Source organism: Erythrolamprus reginae, chromosome Z (genome assembly GCF_031021105.1).
Source record: "Erythrolamprus reginae isolate rEryReg1 chromosome Z, rEryReg1.hap1, whole genome shotgun sequence".
In the NCBI taxonomy this organism is placed as follows: Eukaryota; Metazoa; Chordata; class Lepidosauria; order Squamata; family Dipsadidae; genus Erythrolamprus; species Erythrolamprus reginae.
In genome coordinates, this window is record NC_091963.1 from 2,315,327 (window position 1) to 2,338,419 (window position 23,093).

General features: G+C 44.3%; 1 protein-coding gene across 3 annotated transcripts in view; it reads right to left on the reverse strand.

The window, feature by feature from the left end:
• Positions 1-23,093, reverse strand: part of NBEAL2 (neurobeachin like 2) — a 188,703-nt gene that overhangs the window by 72,957 nt on the left and 92,653 nt on the right. For 2 of the 3 annotated variants that reach the window (XR_011556963.1, XM_070729606.1), the window contains exons 6-11: positions 22,618-22,700; positions 15,565-15,650; positions 13,584-13,890; positions 10,659-10,765; positions 6,943-7,020; positions 1,709-1,792 (exon numbers count right to left, since the gene is read on the reverse strand). Coding sequence is in view for 2 of the 3 variants with exons in the window: in XM_070729606.1 (XP_070585707.1) it covers positions 1,709-1,792; positions 6,943-7,020; positions 10,659-10,765; positions 13,584-13,890; positions 15,565-15,650; positions 22,618-22,700 (745 nt within the window). In the remaining variant the exon portion in view is untranslated. The remainder of the gene's footprint in view (positions 1-1,708; positions 1,793-6,942; positions 7,021-10,658; positions 10,766-13,583; positions 13,891-15,564; positions 15,651-22,617; positions 22,701-23,093) is intronic. The other variant, XM_070729608.1, reaches the window with a different exon arrangement.

Genomic DNA, 23,093 nt, shown 5'->3' on the forward strand with positions numbered 1-23,093 from the left:
TTGAAATTTCCCTTCCCCCTAGGCTTATAGAATTTATACATGGTATGCTTGTATGTATGAGTGGTTCTTTAAATTGGGGTTTTTTAGATTGTTTTTAATATTAGATTTGTTTACATTGTCTTTTTATATTGTTGTTAGCCGCCCCGAGTCATCTAATAAACAAACAAACAAACAAACAAACAAATTTCCCTCTCTATTTACTATTACTGAACATCCAAAATATACTATTTAATTCTATGTATGTATGCCATATGTGTACATACATATTACACCCAGGCACACAAAAATATACATCCCCTACTATATAAAGTGTAAGTACAAACACACACACACGCACAGCTCTTCTAAAATTATACACATGCACATACAATATATCCGCCCAATAAACCTTAAACCTTTAACTATGCAAAAGAAACTTACCTGGTGCAAGTTTATTATATATAGAAGATAAAGTTATGTGTAATAATTAAGACTATTACTTGGTTTTTCTTTTCTTTTTCTGGATGCTTTTTTTCCTTGTATTGTTTGTTAATAAATAAGTATTTCAGATTATTAAGTTATCTATAATGGGCTGTAGAGAATGTATATAGTTCATACCGAGTCTACGGTAGCCGCCCCGAGTCTACGGAGAGGGGCGGCATAGAAATCTAATTAATAATAATAATAATAATAATAATAATAATAATAATACCACTACAGTGATCCCCCGAGTTTCGCGATCTCGATCTTTGCGAAAGGCTATATCGCGATTTTTCCACCCGATGACGTCACTCCCTTCCTTTCTCATCTTTCTTTCTCTCTTTCTCTATCTTGCTTCTTCCTCTCTCACATTCTCTTCCTCCCTCTCTCATCTCTTTCTTTCTTTCTCTCTCTTTCTCTATCTCTCCCCCTCTTGCTCTCGAGCGGCAAGCGAGCGGCCGGGTGGGCGGGTGAACGGGCAAGCGAAGCGGCCGGGCGGGCGGCCGAACGGGCAAGCGAAGTGGCCGGGCGGGGCGGCCCGAACGGGCAAGCGGCAAGCGATCTTGGGGTTTCCCCTTTGCCTGGGCGGCGGGAAGACCCAGGGAAGGTTCCTTCGGCCGCCCAACAGCTGATCTGCTCCGCAGCGCGGCAGCAGCGAGGAGCCGAAGATGGGGTTTCCCCGTTGCCTGGGCAATGGGGAAACCCCATCTTCGGCTCCTCGCTGCTGCCGCGCTGCGGAGCAGATCAGCTGTTGGGCGGCTGAAGGAACCTTCCCTGGGTCTTCCCCGCCGCCCACACGCAAACTCCACCATCTGCGCATGTGCGGCCATGGAAAAAGGGGCGCGCATGCGCAGATGGTGTTTTTACTTCCGCACCACTACATCCCGAAAAATCGATTATTGCGAGGGGTCTTGGAACGGAACCCTCGCGATAATCGGGGGATCACTGTATACAGACCTGCTGCGCACTTGCCCGCTTCTATTATGCTTTTAATTCTATGTGTTTGTATCGTTTTTGTATTGTCATTCTGTATTTATATATGTAAATAAAATTTATTATAAAAAATAAAATTATACACATGCAATCTCATTTACCGCAATAGGAAAAACATACCCAGAGTCCAGAAGGGGGAAAAAAACAGAAAAAAAAAATCAAAGTTTTTCTACCGGTTCTGCATACCTGTTCGTAACCGTAGGAGCCCGTCACTCTGTGTGTGTGTGAGAGAGAGAGAGAGTGTGTAGCTTCTTACCTTAGCAGCAGGAGAGGTAGCCATGATGGAGGTGAGGACCCCAATGGCGTGAATGGGAATGTCATCCGAACTGTTGTCAAAAACCTGGATGGGAAGAAGAGAAAAACGACAAAAATCCTCAAACTTGCAGTGGGTGTTCAGAAGAAGCAGAAGACCGTGAGTTCAAGTCCTGCATTAGCTATGAAAACCAGCTGGATGACCTTGGTCCGGTCACTTTCTCTGAGGGTTGTTGCTTTAAGTAAAACAGGAGGAGGAGGAGGAAGAAGGCAAGTTAGATGTGTTCACCACCTTGAATTATGGCCAATTATAATATAATAAAATAAACAATAAAATAAAATAAACCTGGAAAGAGGAGAGAGATGGAATTCAGGTAGTCCTCAACTTATGACAGTTCACTTAGTGATCGTTTGAAGTTACGATACCGAAAACAGTGACTAACAATCGTTTTTCACACTTGTGACCATCATAATGTCCCCATGATCAGAATTTAGACACTTGGCAACCGACTCGTATTTATGACGGTTACGCGGACCCCCTTTGTGACCTTCTGACAAGCAGAGTCAATGGGGAAGCCAGATTCGCTTAACGACCATATTCCTAACTTAGAACTGCAGTGATTCCCTTTAACAGTTTTGGCGAGGTTGGTTGTACAACGGGGAAAAGTTCAATTATCAACTCTCTCGTTTAGTGGCATGAATTTTGGGCTCAATTGTAGTCATAAGTCGAGGCCTACCTGAATTTTTTTAAATTTTTTTTAAAGTATCTAGACATATTTTTTTAACTTCATGCTTTTCCATCAGAAAATTAAATCAGAAATTGAGTCGGAAATGCTTAATCAAGAGGGACAGAACACCGCAAAACCCACAACTACGCAACCCCTCACACAAACACACCAGGTTCTGACAAGGGTGATTCTCAAGCCAAGCCAATAACTCTGCAAAAATAAATAAATTAAGCTGCAGCACCCATAGAACACAAAAACGAACATTAAAACAGCAGGGGACAGAGAAACACCAGTAGTGTAGATTCAGACAGAAATGAAGTCCTCGTCTTACAACCATTTGTTTTGCAACGATTCAAAAATGCAATGCCCCCTTTAAAAAAAAAAGTCATTTATGATCTGTCCTCACACTTATGCCCGTTGCAGCATCGCCACTGTAGCAAGATCAAAATTCGAGACTCAGCAAACTGGTGTGTATTTAATATTAGTTGTGACAGCCTTGCCATCAGAAAAATTCAGACATGGCATTGTGACAGTTTGACAAATAATGGGAAAGCCAGATTCACTTAACAACCCTATCATAACAGCGGCAGTGATTCGCTTAATGACCATGGAAAGAAAAGTTGTAAAATCAGGCACCACTGACTCTCTAACAGCCAGTTTTCTTAGGAACAGAAATTTAGGTCGTGACGTATTTGACTGTGTAAGTCACTTACAAGGATTTGCTTAACAACTGTAGAAAGACAGATCATAAAATGGAGCAAAACTCATTTAGCAACTGTGTCATTTAGAAATTCTGGGCCCCGTCGTGGTCGTAAACCGAGGACTACATGCAAATGTGCTGGAGAGGCTGAAAACGAGGAAAACCTGTTGGGATGCTAAGTCAAGATCACCCCTTAGCTTTCCCGATGAAAGGTCGGTTAATTTACTTTTTCCACTCCACAGACAAGCTCCCGGTCAGTTTCACACAGATGTCGCCTAGATGTTTCTTTCTTTTTAGCCAGCCAACTTTCAAAAGGGTTCCTCAGTTTCCCTGGCTACCAAAACCGGCAGGAGGAAAGGAATCCTGTTTGTTTTAACGGGTCACAAGCAGATGCCAGCAAGCTCGGAAATGTTTGCAGCTTTAATTCGGATAACCATGGTTTCCCCAGATCGGAACAGGCTGGGACCAACTTGCAACCTGTCCAATCCTTCTTCTTTCCACTTATTTGGGGCCGAAGTCTCTGTGAATGCGATTTAGGAAAGGGCAAAAGGCTACAGAGATCCTGGCTTGTTCTCAGCAGTTACAGGAAGTCCTCAAGTTACAACAGTTCATTTAGTGACTGTTCAAAGTTACAACAGCACTGGAAAAAAGGGACTGGTGATAGTTTTTCACATGACACATCCCCACGGCCAGAGGATAAAAAATTTAGATGCTTGGCAACTGACTTGTACTTATGACGGTCCCTGATCCCCTTTTGCAACATTCTGACCAGCAAAGTCAATAGAGAAGCCAGATTCACTTAACAACCGGGTGACTAACTTAAGAACTTTTGTGCTACTCTTAACAACCGTGGCAAAAAAAGTTGTAAAGTGGGGCAAAACTCACTTAAAAGTTGTCAACTCACAAAAGTTGTAAAGTGGGGCAAATGCCTCACTTAACAACAGAAGTGGTCTCTATTATGGTCATAACTTGAAGACTACCTGTATACTGCTTACCGACCGACTCCTTTCTCTGAATGTGCGTTTTGGGATGAACCAAAATGGTTTTCAATCCAGAGAGGAGAAAATTTGAATTTTTTGGCAAGGTCAAACCAGAGCAAAAGCGTGGTTTATTTTAGGACTAAACTTTTGAACTGCAATTTGAAACAATTCATAAACAAATTGTGAATTTCTGCCCCCTTGGCCTTCAAAACTCCCAAACCATCCCCTGCTTTGAAATTGATGGTATATGAAAGGTTCTGTTTGAGGGTCTCAAATTTTGCTATTCTTCCCTCCTTGTTGTCAGGAAGGATGCTGGGTTCGAGTCTCATCCCGGGAGTCCAGTTCCCAATGAACACAAGATATTAAAAGGGACAAGAGTTTGCAGGTCTTTTCATTGGACATATTATTACTATTACTATTTACTATTATTATTATTAGCCCCTGGGTGGGGTTCGACTAATAACTAATGCCAAATCCAGTGGAACAATCGGCCGCTCTGATACAATTCTGGAAAATAATAATAATAATAATAATAATAATAATAATAATAATAATAATAATGGGAAGTGTTCAACTTGTGATATTGTGATACGAAATCCAGCATATAAATCTCATTTGTTGTATATTATTGTTTTTGTGATGATGATGATGATGATGATGATAATAATAATAATAATAATAATAATAATAATAATAATAATTTTGGATTGCAGAATTGATGGGTCCAGAGTAGCCCCACCTCAAGGAGGGTGTGTGTGTGTCATCAGAGGGCCTGGGAATGATTGGTTTTAGAGGCAGAGGTCCCTCCTCCTACCAGCAGGAGGCAGCCTTGGTTATCTCTTTGCAGGCAGTCCTCAGTTTACAATTGGCTCAAAGGTATGATGGTGGGCCCCCCCCCCAAATGTACAGTGATACCTTGTCTTACAAACTTAACTGGTTCCAGGACGAGGTTCTTAAGGTGAGAAGTTTGTAAGACAAAACAATGTTTCCCATAGGAATCAATGGAAAAGAGATTGTGTGCAAGCCCAAAATTCACCCCTTTTGCCAGCCGAAGCGCCCGTTTTTGTGCTGATGGGATTCTCCTGAGGCTCCCCTCCATGGGAAACCCTACCTCTGGACTTCTGTGTTTTTCCGATGCTGCAGGGGAATCCCAGCAGGGGGAAAATGTGCACTTTGCTGGCAACGGAAATCCGGAGGGGGGGTTCCCAGCGAAGGGAGCATCAGTGAAATCACAGCATCGCAAAAACACCGAAGTTCTCGAAACCCCACCTCCGGACCTCTGTGTTTTTGCGATGCTGCAATTTCACTGAGGCTCCCCTCGCTGGGAAACCCCACCTCTGGACTTGCGTTGCCAGCGAAGCGCCCGTTTTTGCGCTACTGGGATTCCCCTGCAGCATCGCAAAAACACAGAAGTCCGGAGGTGGAGTTTCCCATGGAGGGGAATCTCAGGGGAATCCCATTAGCGCAAAAATGGGTGCTTCGCTGGCAACGGAAGTCCGGAGGTGGGGCATCCCAGTGGCGGCGGTGGGTTTGTAAGGTGAAAATAGTTTGTAAGAAGAGGCAAAAAAATCTTAAACCCCGGGTTTGTATCTCGAAAAGTTTGTATGATGAGGGGTTTGTAAGATGAGGTATCACTGTATTTATAATCCAAATCAGAAATTGGCTGCCCTTCCTCCTGCCCTGTGGTCAAACGATGATATTTTGGGCATTTGTCAACTGACTGGCATTTATAGCTGTTTGGAGTGTTTCATCATCAATTGACAATGATTTATGATATTTGTTTTTGCTGCAAATCGTGGTTTACTTCCTTTCTCCCTCTTTCATTCCTTCTCTCCCTCTCTCTTTCCTTTTCTTTCCTTCCTTCCTTCTCCTCTTTCATTCTTTCTTTTTCTTCCCTTCTTCCCTCCCTCCCTCCGTTCTTTCATTCTTTTTCCTTCCATCCTCCCTCCTTTCATTTCTCTTTCTCCTGTCTGTCTTCCCTCCTTCTTTTTTCTTCTTCTTCCCTCCTCTTTCACTTTCTTTTTCCTCCCTCCCTCCCTCTCCCTTTTTTCATTCTTTCTTTCTCCTCCCTGTCTTCCCTCTCTCCCTTTATTCCTCTTCTTTCCTCCTTTCTTCTTTCTTCCTCTTTCATTCTTTCTTTTTCCTCCCTCCCTCTGTTCTTTCATTTTTTATTTCGTCCTCCCTCCTTTCATTTTTTCTTTTTCCTGTCTGTCTTCCTTCCATCCTTCCTTCTTCCCTCCTTCTCTTTTCTTTTTCCTACCGCCTCTTTCATTTTTTCCTTTCTCCTCCCTGTCCTCCCTCCTTTTCTCCTTCCTCTTTCTTTCTCCTTCTATCCTCCCTCCTTTCATTCTTTCTCCTCTGTCCTCCCTCCCTCCCTCTTTTTCTTCTTCCTTCCTCTTTCTTTCTCCTCCCTCTGTTCTTTCTTTCTTTCTCCTTCTATCCTCCCTCCTTTCATTCCTCCCTCCTTTCATATCCTCCCTCCTTTCATTCTTTCTCCTCTCTGTCCTCCCTCCCTCCCTCATTTTCTCCTTCCTTTCTCTTTCTTTCTCCTTCCTCTGTTCTTTCTTCCTTTCTCCTTCTATCCTCCCTCCTTTCATTCTTTCTTCTCTCTCCCCCCACTCCCTCCCTCCTTCCAAGACCCTCCCCTCCAGTGTTCGCCCCGTGCAGGCTTCCAAACACCGCCCGTCCCATTCGTGAGAAAAGCGTGCAGAAAAGCTGGTGGGGTGCCCCTTCCCACACACACACACACACACCGCGTGTAAAGTGAGCAGCCCCCCATGCAGCCCCCATGCGCCCCTGCCACACCACGAGAAGCAGCAGGAGGCGATACCTGGCAGGTCTCCATCTCGGTCAGCAGCTGTGTGGCCAGATCCCTTGCAGGTGCTTTGCACTCCCTGCTCAGGTAGAGCTGTCGGAAATGGGGGTCAAAATACCAGGGTCATTCCAGAGGGGGCAAAGGGGGGGAGGGGGATCAGGCCAGGGAGATTTGGCCTGGACCGGCCCAGCTGTTTTGGAGACCAGAACTCTGAATCAGTGGTCCCTGAGCTGGGTGGTTTCCTTCCAGATGTTTTATGACCCAACTAGGCTATAGCAGCAGTGCCAGAAGGGAGGGAGTTTGCTGCCCTTTTATAATATCAGTGGTCCTCAATCTTTCTAATGCCGCGAGCCCTCAACACAGTTCCTTGTGCTGTGGTGACCCCCAACCATAAACCTAGCGCCAATTTTCCCAATGGATCTTTAAGCTGATTGGCAGGAAGCTGAGAGGGACACCCCCACTGCTGAATTTTGGGCTGGTCAGGAGGCACAGAGGCCCAAGGACCTCCTGAAACAGGGATGTCAAATCTATAGGTAGTCCTCAACTTACAACCATTTCATTTAATGAATGTTTGGAGTTCCGGAAAGAGCGGTTTATAACTGGTCCTCACTGGGCTACAAGAATGGTAGAAGGTCTTAAGCATAAAACGTATCAAGAAAGACTTCATGGACTCAATCTGTATAGTCTGGAGGACAGAAGGAAAAGGGGGGACATGATCGAAACATTTAAATACGTTAAAGGGTTAAATAAGGTCCAGGAGGGAAGTGTTTTTAATAGGAAAGTGAACCCAAGAACAAGGGTTAGTTGGGGGAAAGATCAGAAGCAACGTGAGAAAATATTATTTGACTGAAAGATTAGAAGATGCTTGGAACAAACTTCCAGCAGACGGGGTTGGTAAATCCACAGGAACTGAATTGAAACATGCCTGGGATAAACATAGATCCATCGTAAGATAAAATACAGTAGTACCTCTAGATACGAGTTTAATTAGTTCCAGAAGGGAGCTCGTATGTCGAACAACTCGTATCTGTAACAAATGGCTTTAGCCTTTGTTTTTCCCCTCCAAGATAACTGGAAGCAAGGAATTCTTGCGCCACCTAGTGGAAGCTCGGCTCGTATCCCGAATTTGAGCTCGGGTCTCGAAAAGAAATTTCTCTCCCCTCGTGGCTCGTATCTTGGAATACTCGCATGTGGAGCAGCTCATATCTAGAGGTACTACTGTACAAGGAATAGTATAAGGGCAGACTAGATGGACCATTAGGTCTTTTCCTGCCGTCAATCTTCTATATTTCTATGTTTCTATCTGAAGCCTCTGCACAGGATCAACATTTGAGTGCTCGGCAGCCAGTGTGAAATACCGAATTCACGCAATCACTATTTGTGACCTTCCCAGCTGACCTCTAATGAACAAAGACAACGGGGGAAGATGGTTTCACTTAACGACCATGTGATTTCTTTAACAACTGTGAAATGGACTCCGTTAAGAACTACTCTGCTTAGTAACGGAAGTCCCGCTCCCGACTGTGGTTGTAAGCTGAGGACTAAAGGTAATTCCACAATTAATGGCACCTCCGAACGAACCGATTTCTCTAAACTCTACTTCCTGCAGCTTTCTGACCTCCCAATGCATCCCTAACCTTAATCCCCACCCCATTGTTCCCTCCTTCACCCATTAAAAAAAAGCATTGTGGTGATTGCTGAATTAATAATAATAATAATAATAATAATAATAATAATAATAATAATTTATTAGATTTGTATGCCGCCCCTCTCCAAAGACTCGGGGCGGCTCACAGCATAACAGCTATACAATATAAATACAAATCTAATTTAATTTAATTTAATTAATTAATTGGATTTATATGCCGCCCCTCTCCGAGGACTCGGGGCAGCTCCCAGCATGTACAGGAAACAATAATAACAATCCAATTATACCTTAAAAAACAATCTTAAAATTCTAATTAAAAACTATCAATATCATTCATTCAGCAGTCAAACTAAGCATTAAAAAAACTATTTAAAAAATACATTGCTATAAAAAACCTATCTGCTACACAATCATACACTCAGTCCAACTGAAGATTGTGAGTCTGGTGGAAAATTGTGAGTTGTGTTGTAGCAACCAGAAATCTTAATGAGTTAAGAGTTTCCGGGACGGATGTACACAAACAATGTTAAAATGGAAAAAACCAGAAAAGTAAAAAGTGACAGGAGAGAAAAAAAGACACGTCCCTGTTTGTTTAAAAAAAAAAAAAGCCAAGTTTAAAAATAGCCCCGGAGAGAGACAGAGCAGAGCCATCTCAAAGAGAGAGAAATCAGGGTTTATTTACGAGCTGTCCAGAGGAATTTTGAAGAGGAGAGAAGGGAGGGAGGGAGGGAGAACCATCTCGGACGCCAAACGGTTTTCCTTCAAAAGGACATCCATCAACCCAACCTCCGAAAACCATACACTGGAGAAAATAGATTTGATTAATGACCCTGAAGGATTTAGAGGATGTCCTCTTGCTCCTGGTAAGGATCTAATGTTCTTTTGCAACCTCCAAGTTTATAACTCTAATGCTAGCCCTGACCAATTTATTATCATGGTTTGCGCTTCGAGAAACTGCTTGAAATCTTCCCCGAACTTGCAATAATTCTTCTTTTACTTGGGGCTTCAAGAGGCTAGCTTTAATAATAGCATTATTCATTAAAGATAAGCGATTAATTAGATAGTGATTGTTATCAATAAAAATAATTCATTCATTAGTAATTAAGTGTTTTTTAATTTTACGATCCCTCCACGTTGCACAGAGGTATCTTTTATTTTTTTTTAATGCAAGGGTTTCTTTTAAATGCAGAGCAAGGGGTGTTTGTAGGTATTGTTCAAAATATCCTAAAATGGCAGGCAAAACCGAGCTTGGTCCAGTTCAACTGAATATCAGAGCGGTCATTTTGACTTTTTTGACCCACACTGTGTACATACTCTGGTTTAGAGGCAGAAGGGAATTAAGGGCACCCTCTGAGGATGCACCAATAATTCTCGTCTTACGCCCGTCCGTTTACTGGCCGTTCAAAGTTACAATGGTGCTGACCTAGGTTTTTTACACTTATGACCACTGCAACATTCCCATGACCACAGGATCAAACTGCTTAGCAACTGGTGCGTACTTATGACGGTCGCCATGTCCCAGGAGGGATCACATCAGTAGCGGACCATGCCGGTAGCAAAAATTGAGCTGCGCGCACAACTCTGTGTCTCTGGCGTGTTCGCGCTTCCAAGCGAGATTTTGCTTCTGCACATGTGCACATGTGGGGACGCAGGCGCATGAGTGATTTTGGTGGGTTTTTTGCTCCTGCGCATGTGGAGAAGCGGAGCTGCAGAGTTGCGCATGCATTGCACTGGTAGTGGCAGGAGCACCAACCCCCGCCTGGATCACGCGATCCCCTTTTGCGACCTTCTGACAAGCAAACTCAACGAGGGTGCCAGATTCACTTAACAGCAGTGTGAGTGTGACTCACTTAAGGACAAGGAAGGTCTTCAAATGGGGCAGAGATCACTTAACAAGAACCTCCCTTATTGTGGTCGTAACTCGAGGGCTATCTGGAGAAAGACAGAAGTTGTAATTGGACCACGAAAACTCTCCCTTGTAGGGATTATTCATCCATACATTTATTTTATAAATAATTTTCTGAAATTTAAGGAAACCCACCAATGTTGGTTGAGAAAAACTTGGATCTCCCCCCCCCCTTACCTTGCTGTTTTGGATCAATCGAATGATGTGTTCGAAACAATTGTTGCTCAGGAACATGGCTTGCAAGACCGGTCGGTCATCGGAATCCAACATTTCCGGAATGGCATCTGAGGAGAGAAAAGAAAGATCACTACTGCTCATCTGTCTGGAACCCATAACACATCTCAGACATCAACACCCTTGAAAATGTCCAAAGATATTTCACCAGAAGAGCCCTTCACTCCTCCACTCAAAACAGACTAACGAAAATAGACTAACAATCCTGGGCCTAGAAAGCCTAGAACTACGGCGCCTAAAACACGATTTGAGTATTGCCCACAAGATCATATGCTGCAATGTCCTACCAGTCAATGACTACTTCAGCTTCAACCGCAATAACACAAGAGCACGCAACAGATTCAAACTTAATACGAACTGCCCCAAACTTGACTGTAAAAAATATGATTTCAACAATCGAGTTACCGAAGCGTGGAACTCATTACCGGACTCAATTGTGTCAACCAACACTTCTCCCTTAGACTCTCCACGACTGACCTCTCCAGGTTCCTAAGAGGCCAGTAAGGTGCCTACTTAAGTGCACTGGTGTGCCTTTCATCCCCTGTCCAATTGTCTTTCATTTCTCTCACTTATCTTATATATTCTCTTCCTTTCATATATCCTCTTCTCTAAGTTCACTTTCACCCTCTTTTATATTATCACATGTCCATTTTTCTTCCTATGTATTTGTGTATTGAACAAATGAATGAATGAATAAATAAATAAATAAATTCAGACAACAATGGGAGAATTAAAAATCACCCAGGATGAATGACCGGTGGCTTTGGCACTGTTTGAAGCAACAATGGACTCCTCAAAAGCTACCTGACTTACATTCATTTAGTGATGGTGTTAGTACTATGTACAAAACAGCTGGGTTTGCAATATATAAACAAGCTAAAAAGGAATGTTTATATGTATTGAAGTACTATAGCTTTAAGATGTAGTGTTGCAAATGGGCCACAAGAGGGAGCCAGAAAGCATGATTCTCTCTCTCTCTCTGCTCTCTCTGTTCTTTTTGCTGATTCGCTGTGGCTGATGTAGCAAGATCTTTGTGTTTGATGATAGTTTGACGTATTTGTAACAAGCAAACAAACAACAGAGTTGGAAGGGGCCTTGGAGGTCTTCTAGTCCAACCCCCTGCTTAGGCAGGAAACCCTGCACCACTTCAGACAGATGGTTATCTAATCTCTTCTTAAAAACTTTCAGTGTTGAGCATTAACAACTTCTGGAGGCAAGCTGTTCCACGGATTGTTTTAACTACGACTGGTCGCGTCTATTGAGATTCTCCAGAAACAGAAAGGTCTGTTTCAAGGTTAGGGGTGAAGACCCCAAAGAAAGTGTCAAGGTACTGAAACATCGGTCCCATCTCAGCAGAGCCCAACTGGTTTTGTAGTCCATTAATACTGGTTTAATTTCTAGGGCAGCCAACCCATCCATCCCTGAAGATCTCCCATAAGGTTTCTGAGGAGGCCTCTCTGGGACATCAGAACCATAGAGAGTTCTGTTGTCCTGCTGACCCTTGCGTTCGCTTTCAGAGCTTGGAAGGACCAGGCGGGGCTTCTGACCTGAGATTTGGAGCCTGTTGCTACACACTGGATTTGTTTTGGATCTCAGAAATGTTTCTTTGGTTCTTAGGAACACGACTTAGGCTTTTGAGAAAGGACACGGAGAACGTAAGAACTTTGGTTCTCTGTGAGCTTGGTGATTTCCTTACTCGCATGTCATGACCCAAACAGGTAATATCATCAGTAGAGGGTGAGGTAGTAGTAGTAGGAGGAGAAAGAAGGAAAGAAGGAAAGAAAGAAGGAAGGAAGGAAGGAAGGAAGAAAAGAAAGAAGGAAAGAAGGAAAGAAAGAAGGAAGGAAGAAAAGAAGGAAGGATAGAAAGAAGGACAGGATAGGAAAGGGAAGGGAAGGAAGAACTGTGGGGTCCTTGATATTCTCTGAGCTTGGTGGTTTTCTTGCAGATGTTTGATGACGCAACTAGAAAACATCATCAATTCTAAAAGGAAGCGGGGGGGGGGTTGAACACGAGGAGGAGGAAGAAGAGAGGGAGGAGGAAAAGGACTGTGGGGTCCTTGATGCTCTCTGAGCTTGGTTGTTTTCTTGCAGATGTCTCAAGACCCAACTAGGGGTCACTCTCAGGGCTAGAAGGGAGGGAGGGTTTGCTGTCTGTTTGTTCCTCCTAGACCTGATGATTGGGTCATGAAACGTCCCTAACGTCCCTAATTTCCTAATTGGGTCATGAAACGTCTGCAAGAAAGCCACCAACCTCTGAGAGCACCAAGGAACCCATAGTACTTCCTCCTCCTCCACTCCTCCCTCCCTCCCTCCCTCCATTCATCCATCCTTCTTTCCTTCCTCCCTCCTTCCCTCCCTCCAGTTCTTGAGGATGTTCCCTAGTTGGGTCACACAACATCTGCAAGAAAACCCACCAAGCTCCAAGGATCCCATAATCCTTTCCTCCCTCCCTCCCTCCCTCCCTCAGTCCCTCCCTCCTTCTCTCTCTCCTACGTTTCTTGAGAATGTTCCCTAATTTGGAACATCTGTAGGAAAACCACCAAGCTCCAAGGATTCCATAATCCTTTCCTTCCTTCCTTCCTTCCTTCCTTCCTTCCTTCCTTCCTTCCTTCCTTCCTTCCCTCCCTCCCTCCCTCCCTCCCTCCCTCCCTCCTTCCCTCTGACATTTCTTAACATTTGTTCCCTAGTTGGGTCACACAACATCTGCAAGAAAACCCCCAAGCTTAGAGAACACCAAGGACCCAACGATTCAATCCTGGCCTACAAACGTCCTTTTCCAATCCCATCTAAGCACCTCAGTACGTGACACCTTCCCTTCCCATCCTCTTCCAGCCCAGGAGACCCCCTGGCCTTCTCCCCGCCTTACCCAGCATGTTCACCCGCAGAGCGATCAGCTTCTCCTCCCAGTGGGGGCCCGGAGAGCCTTCCATCGAGGCCAAGGGCTGGTCGGCGTTAAGGACCTTGAAGAAACTCTCCAAGATGGTCCGTATCTCTACCGCCCGTTGGCTGGGGCTGCTGGTGTGGAGGACGTGGACCATGGACACCACGCTCTTCAGCGTCATCCGCAGCAACTGGGGGTCCTTGGAGGGCCCACTGGCCGGGAGGCACCACCGCCGGAGGACCAGCATGAGAACCTCGACGGCCGATGGGGTGATAATCTGGAGAGCATTTTGCTACGAAGGAGGAAGAGAAGGAGAGCAGCCCCGTTAGGAGCCACAGGTGGCACAGCGGGGAGAAAGCAGACCTGCAGAATGCAATTTGGCAGTTCGACTCTCACCAGGCTCAGTTGACTCCACCTTCCGTCATTCCGAGGTGGGTCAAATGAGGACCCACATTGGTGGGGGAAAGAGGCTGACTCTGTAAACCGCTTAGACAGGGCTGCATAGCACTATGAAGCGGTATATGTCTAAATGCTATTGCTATTGCCCTTCCTTCCTTCCTTCCTTCCTTCCTCCCTTCCTATTTTTCCTTCCTTCTGTCCTTTCTTCCTATTTTTCCTTCCTTCCTTCCTTCCTTCCTTCCTTCCTATTTTTCCTTCCTCCCTCCCTCTTTTTCCTTCCTTCCTTCCTTCCTTCCTATTTTTCCTTCCTTCTGTCCTTTCTTCCTATTTTTCCTCCCTTCCTTCCTATTTTTCCTTCCTTCCTTCCTCCCTCCCTCCCTCCTTCCCCCTTCCTATTTTTCCTTCCTTCTGTCCTTTCTTCCTATTTTTCCTTCCTTCCTTCCTATTTTTCCTTCTTTCTTTCTTTCTTTCCTTCCTATTTTTCTTTCCTTCCTTCCTATTTTTCCTTCCTTCTATCCTTTCTTCCTATTTTTCCTTCCTCCCTCCCTCCCTTTCTATTTTTCCTTCCTTCTGTCCTTCCTTCCTATTTTTCCTTCCTTTCTTCCTTCCTATTTTTCCTTCCTTCCTCCCTCCCTCCCTCCCTTCCTTTATTTACTTCACATTCCACACCAAGACACCAGACACAAGAACAGTTTTCCCCCCAAATGCCATCACTCTGCTAAACAAATAATTTCCTCAACACTGTCAATCTATATACTAAGTCTGCACTGCTATTACTACTAGTTTTTTCTCATCATTCCTATCATCCATTTCCTGCCACTTTTGACTGTATGATTGTAACTTTTTGCTTGTATCTTTAAGATTTTTTAAAATATTGTTTCCTGGTTGCTTATTTGACCCCTATGGCAATCATTAACTGTTATACCTCATGATTCTTGACAAATGTCTCTTTTTCTTTTATGCACACTGAGGGCATCTGCACCAAAGACAAATTTCTTGTGTGTCCAATCACACTTGGCCAATAAAGAATTCTATTCTATTGTATTCTGTTCTGTTCTACTCTACTGCTATTGTCCTTCCTTCCTTCCTTCCTTCCTTCCCTCCCTCCATCCATCCATCCATGGTGCACAATGGTTAGAATGCAGTATTGCAGTGTAACTCTGCTGATTGCCAGTAGTTCGAATTTCACCAGGCTCAAAGTTGACTCCTTCCGAGGTGGATAAAACCAAGACCCAGATCCATCTCTAGTTAGACCTCTGTGCTCTCTTGCTCCTATCCTAATCATCACAGGTAATCCTCAACTTACAACCACAATGGGAACCAGATTTTCCGTTGCTAAGCAAGACAGGTTGTTAAGTCAGTCCCATCCGGCTTCGCAACTTTTTTGTGTGTGGTTAATCACAAGAATTGTGAAGGTAATGGAGTGCTCATTAAATAAATCCAGTTCCGGTCAATGACTTTGCTTTGGGATCCAGGACCAAACAGGGGGTTGGACTAAATGACCTCCTTCTAACCCTAGAATTTTGTGATCCCGGAGGCTTTTAAATGCAGAAGATCAAACACTTACTTTGGATCCAGAGAGAATAGATCCCAAAAGGTGGATAAGCCGTAACTGAAGGCATTCTGGCAGCTCTCGGTCCGTTTCAAAGCATTCTAGCGAGGTAGGGAGGAAAAATAAATCAAAACCAATCAATGGATTAAATAATTATTAAATAATTCAAGCCACTTTGACTAAATGAACTTGACTTCATGAACTCAATCTGTATAGTCTGGAGCAGTGTTTCCCAACCTTGGCGACTTGAAGATATCTGGACTTCAACTCCCAGAATTCCCCAGCCAGCGAATGCTGGCTGGGGAATTCTGGGAGTTGAAGTCCAGATATCTTCAAGTCGCCAAGGTTGGGAAACACTGGTCTGGAGGACAGAGGGAAAGGGGGGACACAGTCAAAACATTTAAATATGTTAAAGGGTTAAATAAGGTCCAGGAGGGAAGTGTTTTTTAATAGGAAAGTGAACACAAGAACAAGGGGACACAATCTGAGATTAGTTGGGGGAAAGATCAGAAGCAACGTGAGATAATATTATTTTACTGAAAGAGTAGTAGATCCTTGGAACAAACTTCCAGCAGACATAGTTGGTCAATCCACAGCCACTGAATTTAAACATGCCTGGGATAAACATAGATCCATCCTAAGATAAAATACAGGAAATAGTATAAGGGCAGACCAGATGGACCAGGAGGTCTTTTTCTGCCGTCAATCATCTATGTTTCTCTGTTTCTAAATGTTTCAAGTAAAATGCAGCGTTTCTCAAGGTAGGGTATTTCTAAGAGGAGTGGACTTCAATTCCCAGAATTCCTCAGCCAGCATGCTTTAAGAGGGAAGAAGGGATGGCTGCACATGGAATTCTGGGAAATTTCCCAAGGTTCAGAAGCAGAGCATTTATGATCACCTTTACGCCCATAAACAGCTAGCACCACAATGATCATAAGTTGAGGACTAGCTTAGGGATGTTTTTCACTTATCTTCCCTACTGGTTTGCAAATGTTACCTCTGCGCATGTATGTTACTCATGTGCGAGCCTTATGCGCATGAACCCAGCCTTAAAAACATGCACAAATAGGACAGCATAGAGGTGGGTGGGGGGCGAGGGGGCCCTCCCACAATTTCTGCTACCAGTTCAAAGCAACTGAATATCTTCTCTAAACTAGCTATAGATTACTTCCATTTTAAATTTGCTTTTGCTTACGATTCAGGTCAGTGACCATCAGGAAAAAGAAGTTACATTTCCATAATATTTCTCAATTTATGACCATGATTGACCCCAACATCCCTGTTGTTAAGCGAGACAGTTGTTAAGTGAGTTGTGCCCCATTTTATCAACCTTTCTTCTTGCAATTGTTCAAGTCAGTGTTTCCCAACCTTGGCAACTTGGAGATATCTGGACTTCAACTCCCAGAATTCCCCAGCCACCATTCGCTGGCTGGGGAATTCTGGGAGTTGAAGTCCAAATATCTTCAAGTTGCCAAGGTTGGGAAACAATGGTTTAAGTGAATCCCTGCAACAATTAAGTTAGCAACACTGTTGCTAAATGAACCTGTCTTCCCCATTGACTTTGCTTGACAAAGGGGTAGCACAGTGGTTAGAGTGCAGCACTGCAGGCCATTCCAACTGCTAGCTGTAGTTCAGCAGTTCAAATCCCACCACCGGCTCTAGGTTGGCTCAATTCAATTCAATTCAATTTATTGGATTTGCATGCCGCCCCTCTCCGTAGTCACTCAGTCTCATGTGCGTGATTTTCAGCCTTCTTCAATCCTTCCAAGGTGGGTGAAATGAGGACCCAGATCAGTGATGGCAAACCTTTTTTTCCTTGGGTGGGTGTGTGCTTTTACGCATGTGTGAGTGCCTATACCCATAATTCAATGCTGGGGAGGACAAAAACAGCTCTCCCTGGCCCCCGAGGGCCCTCTGGAGGCCGGAAATGGCCTGTTTCCCAACTTCTGGTGGGCCCAGTAGGCTCGTGTTTCACCCTGCTGAGGCTCCAAAGGCTTCCCTGGAGCTGCAGAAGGGTAAAAACGCCCTCCCCTACCCCCCTGGAGGCTCTCTGAAAGCCAAAAACGCCCTCCCAGAGCCTCTGTGCAAGCCAAAAATCAATAGGCCAGCACACACATGCACATCGGAGCTGAGCTAGGGCGACGGCTCGTGTGCCAGCAGATATGGCTTCATCTGCCACCTGTGGCACCCATGCCAAAAGTTTCGCCATCACTGCCCTAGGGAGTGCTGTTTCTAAGATGGGCTGACTTTCTCCCACCCCACTGATTTAACACTGAGATCGTGCAGTGGTTAGAGTACAGCACTGCAAGCTACTTCAGCTAAGTATGCCCATGTCACACCAACACTCCGCAGTCTGCATTGGTTGCCGATCAGTTTCCGGTCACAATTCAAAGTGTTGGTTATGACCTATAAAGCCCTTCATAGCATCGGGCCAGAATATCTCCGGGACCGCCTTCTGCCGCACGAATCCCAGCGACCGGTTAGATCCCACAGAGTTGGCCTTCTCTGGGTCCCGTCGACTAAGCAATGTTATCTGGCGGGACCCAGGGGAAGAGCCTTCTATGTGGTGGCTCCGACCCTCTGGAACCAGCTCTCCCCAGAGATTAGGATTGCCCCACCCTCCTTGCCTTTCGGAAACTCCTTAAAACCCACCTCTGCCATCAGACATGGGGGAATTGAAACATCTCCCCCTTGCCCATGTAGTTTTTGTGTATGATTCGATCGTGTGCTTGTTTTTTATATATTGGGGTTCTTTTGAATTTTTTAACTTAAAACTATAATTTAGATTGCTAAAAATTAGATTTGTTACTATGTATTGTTTACCATTGTTGTGAGCTGCCCCGAGTCTACGGAGAGGGGCGGCATATAAATCCAATAAATCTAATCTAATCTAATCTAATCTAATCTAACTGTTCGAATCTCACCACCGGCTCCAGGTTGACTCATCCTTCCCTCCTTCCGAGGTGGGTCAAATGAGGACCCAGATTGTTGGGTCCAATAGGTTGATTCTGAAAACCGCTCAGAGAGGGTTTTAAAAGCACAATGAAGCAGTATATAAGTCTTAAATGCTATTGCTAAGGTCACAAAAGGGGCCCACGTGACCACCAGGGACACTGCAACTGTTGCAAGTACATGCCAGCTGCCAAGACTCTGAGTTTTGATCACGTGACCACGGGGATGCTCCAACGGTCGTTAAGTGTGAAAAACGGCCATAAGACTCTTTCTTTCAGTGTCGTAACTTAGAGTGGTTGCTGAATGGATGATTATAACTTAAGGATCTCTCTCTCACACACTTAAACACACACACACACACACAAACCAGTAGCGGGTTCCTACCAGTACGGTTGACACCATAGTACCAGTAGCCAAAATTGAGCTGTGTGCGCAACTCCGCGTCTCCAGTGCGCCTGCGCATGCATCCAAGTGAGATTTTGCTTCTGCACATGCGCAGAAATAAAAATCTTGTGAAGAGATGGGTGTGTGTGTGTCAGATTTTGGGCGTGTTTTTTGCTTCTGTGCATGTGTGGAAGCAAAACAAAACCACCAAAATCTCTCGCATGCATCCCCTCGCAAGATTTTGCTTTCTGCACATGCGCAGAAGTAAAATCTGGCTCGGGGACGTGTGCGCGCGCATGCCAGGGCTGTGGAGCTGCACACGCGGCACGCCTTTAGCAGCAGGAGCGGCAACCCCCGTCTGATACACACACTTATTATATATATTATAATAAGTGCTGTCCTGTTGTGAGCCGCTCTGAGTCCTGGGAGAGGGGCGGCATACAAATCTAATAAATTATTATTATTATTATTATTATTATTTATTAATTAATTAATTTATGATATGATATGATATGATATGATATATGTCAGTGATGGTGAACCTACAGCATACGGAGCCATATCTGAGGGCCCACAATACATTGCCCTCTTTCAGCTCCGGCACGTATACGAGTGCTGGCCAGCTGATTTTCAGCCTTCTTTCAGCCATTTTCACGCTTCCCAAGCTTTAGGGAAGCCTCCCAAACTCTGGGGATGACAAAAAATGGCCTAACGGGCCAACCGGAAGTTCAGAAACAAACTTCCGGTTGGGCCATTTTTCATCCTCCCCAGGCTTACGAAGGCCTTTCTCAAAGCCTGAGGATGGCAAAACAAAGGCCTAACAGGCCTAACAGAAGTTCAGAAACAAACCAGTCAACGAAGCAGTGGAAGTGATGTGCCGGTGTCTGGAGGCTGTTGGGGCCTGGATGGGTGTCGACAAACTCAAACTCAACCCTGACAAGACGGAGTGGCTGTGGGTCTTGCCTCCCAAGGACAATTCCATCTGTCCGTCCATTACCCTGGGGGGGGGAAATTATTGGCCCCCTCAGAGAGGGTTCGCAACTTGGGCGTCCTCCTCGATCCACAGGTAACATTAGAGAAACACCTTTCAGCTGTGGCGAGGGGGGGGCATTCACCCAGGTTCGCCTGGTGCACCAGTTGTGGCCCTATTTGGATCGGGGGTCACTGCTCACAGTCACTCATGCCCTCATCACCTCGAGGCTCGACTACTGTAATGCTCTCTACATGGGGCTACCTTTGAAGAGTGTTCGGAAACTTCAGATCGTGCAGAATGAAGCTGCAATCATAGGCTTTCCCAAGTATGCCCATGTTACTCCAACACTCTGCAGTCTGCATTGGTTGCCGATCAGTTTCCGGTCACAATTCAAAGTGTTGGTTATGACCTATAAAGCCCTTCATGGCACCGGACCAGATTACCTCACGGACCACCTTCTGCTGCACGAATCCCAACGACCAGTTAGGTCCCAGAGAGTGGTCTTCTCCGGGTCCCGTCAGCAAAACAATGTCGTTTGGCGAGACCCAGGGGAAGAGCCTTCTCTGTGGTGGCCCTGGCCCTCTGGAACCAAATCCCCCCAGAGATTAGAATTGCCCCCACCCTCCTTGCCTTTCATAAGCTGCTTAAAACCCACCTCTGCCGTCAGGCATAGGGGAACTGAGATATTCTTTCCCCGTAGGCCTTAAAAATTTTATGCATGGTATGTTTGTATGTATGTTTGGTTTTTATATAATGGGTTTTTAACTGTTTTTAGTATTGGATTATACTGTTTTGTTACTGTTGTTAGCCGCCCCGAGTCTGCGGAGAGGGGCGGCATACAAATTCAATAAATAATAATAATAATAACAACAACAACAACAACAACAACAACAGCAACAACAACTTCCGGGTTGGGCCATTTTTCATCCTCCTCAGGCTTCAGAAGGCCTTTCCCAAAGCCTGAGGATGGCAAAACAAAGGCCTAACAGGCCTACCAGAAGTTCAGAAACAAACCTCCGGTTGAGCCATTTTTCATCTAGAAACCATGATGGCAATATTGGCAATTTGCCACTAAAATATGTAAAAGTAAGAAAAAAATGCAGCGAAAATACTTTTCTGTTCAAAGGGTTTTCAGTTAAGAAAAGTCCCCAAAATCCCTGGCAGGCAGATAATTAATATTAAAAGTGCCAACGGTTTTTGGAAATCACCTGTATTTGTGTATTTGTGACTCGGTGTGTGTGTGTGTGTATTTAATGAGGCGAGGTTCTGTTGTCTGGAAAGATTTCTTGCATAGATAAATTCTGCTAACATGTCCTAATTGCCCGAATTTTGATGTACATTTAAAATTCAATGTTTTATTAAATGTTATATTTAATTTAATCTTAATTAAGTTTAAAATCTAGTTAAAAATTTAAATTTAAGAGCATAAATTTAAAGCAATGGAAGATGGTGGGGGGGAAATCACAATTTTTAGAAATACATAGAAACTGATGGCAGAAAAGGACCTCCTGGTCCATCTAGTCTGTCCTTATACTGTTTCCTGTATTTTATCTTAGGGTGGATCTATGTTTATCCCAGGCATGTTTAAATTCGGTTACTGTGGATTTACCAACAACGTCTGCTGGGAATTTGTTCCAAGCATCTACTCCTCTTTCAGTCAAATAATATTTTCTCACGTTGCTTCTGATCTTTCCTTCAACTCACCTCAGATTGTGTCCCCTTGTTCTTGGGTTCATGTTCCTATTAAAAACATTTCCCTCTTGAACCTTATTTAACCCTTTGATGTCTTTAAATGTTTCGATCATACCCCTCCCCCTTTCCTTTCTGTCCTCCAGACCAGTGTTTCCCAACTTTGGCAACTTGAAGATATCTGGACTTCAACTCCCAGAATTCCCCAGCCAGCATTCGCTGGCTGGGGAATTCTGGGAGTTGAAGTCCAAATATCTTCAAGTTGCCAAGGTTGGGAAACACTGCTCCAGACTATACAGATTGAGTTCATTAAGTCTTTTTCACACAATTCATTTTCACACAATTGTTGCAGCATCCCCATGGTCACATGATCAAAATTCGAACATTTGGCAACTGATTCATATTTATGACGATTGCGGTGTTTTGGGGTCTCATGACCCTCTTTGGCGACCTTCTGGCACAGCAAGGTCAATGGGGAATCTAGATTCATTTAACGACCGTGTAACTAACTTAATAATTGCAGGGATTCACTTAACAACTGTGGTAAGAAAAGTTGTACAATGGGGCTAAAATTCACTTCACAAATGACTCACAACAAAAATTGGAGGCTCACAAGTCAAGGACTCACTGCATATGCTTGTCTAATGGGAACATTACATATTTCAATCTAATACAGTTATAAAATTGTGAGGTTTTTGGTTGTTTTGACAATGGATGTCTCCCTGCTCCTTTTGCATTTTGTTCATGTTTTCTTACTAATTAGAAAGCAATTAATTCATGAATCATTGTAATTCAGTAATATTCCATTCATTTTAAGCAATTGAGAGGAAGGAAAGAAGCACATAATATGTTCTGATGATCCTACGTCGACTTGTTTAATGAGAATATTACCTGTTTTCTTTCTCCTCTTGAACAAACACTGTAAGCTTTGTGTGTTTTGCTCTTCTTTTGTTGCTTAATTAAAAAGCAATTAAAAATAGAAAGAAGGAAAAGAAAGGAAAAGGGGATTTTTTTTTGGGCAGGGTGGGGAAGAGAGAAAGAGAGAAATTGAGCGAGGCTGCCACATGTACCTTCAAAAAAGGAACCGAACTCCGGAGGCAACACAGCTGCTGTGAACTTGTATTTGTTCTTCTCTTTTGCACTCACAACCTCCCTGGCAGGGAAACAACACAAAAGGCTGTGAGAGAGGTTGGAAGGGGGGAGGAAAGGAAGGAAAAGGGAAGGAGGCAGGGAGGAAAACCAACAGTGAGAGAGTGGGAGAGAGAGTGAGGAAGGAGAGAAAGAAGGGGAAAATGAATGGAAGGAAGGAAGGGAGGGAGGGAGGAAGAAGGAAAGAAGAAAGGAAGGAAAGAAGGAAAGAAAGAAAAAGGAAGGAGGTAGAAGAGAGAGAGAGAGAAAGAAAAGGGAGGAAATAAAGAAAGAAGGGAGGGAGAGAGAAGAAAGAAAGTGAGAAAGAAAGAAGGTGGGAAGAAGGGGAAAATGAATGGAAGGGAGGGAGGGAGGAAGGGAGGAAGAAGGAAAGAAGAAAGGAAGGAAAGAAGGAAGG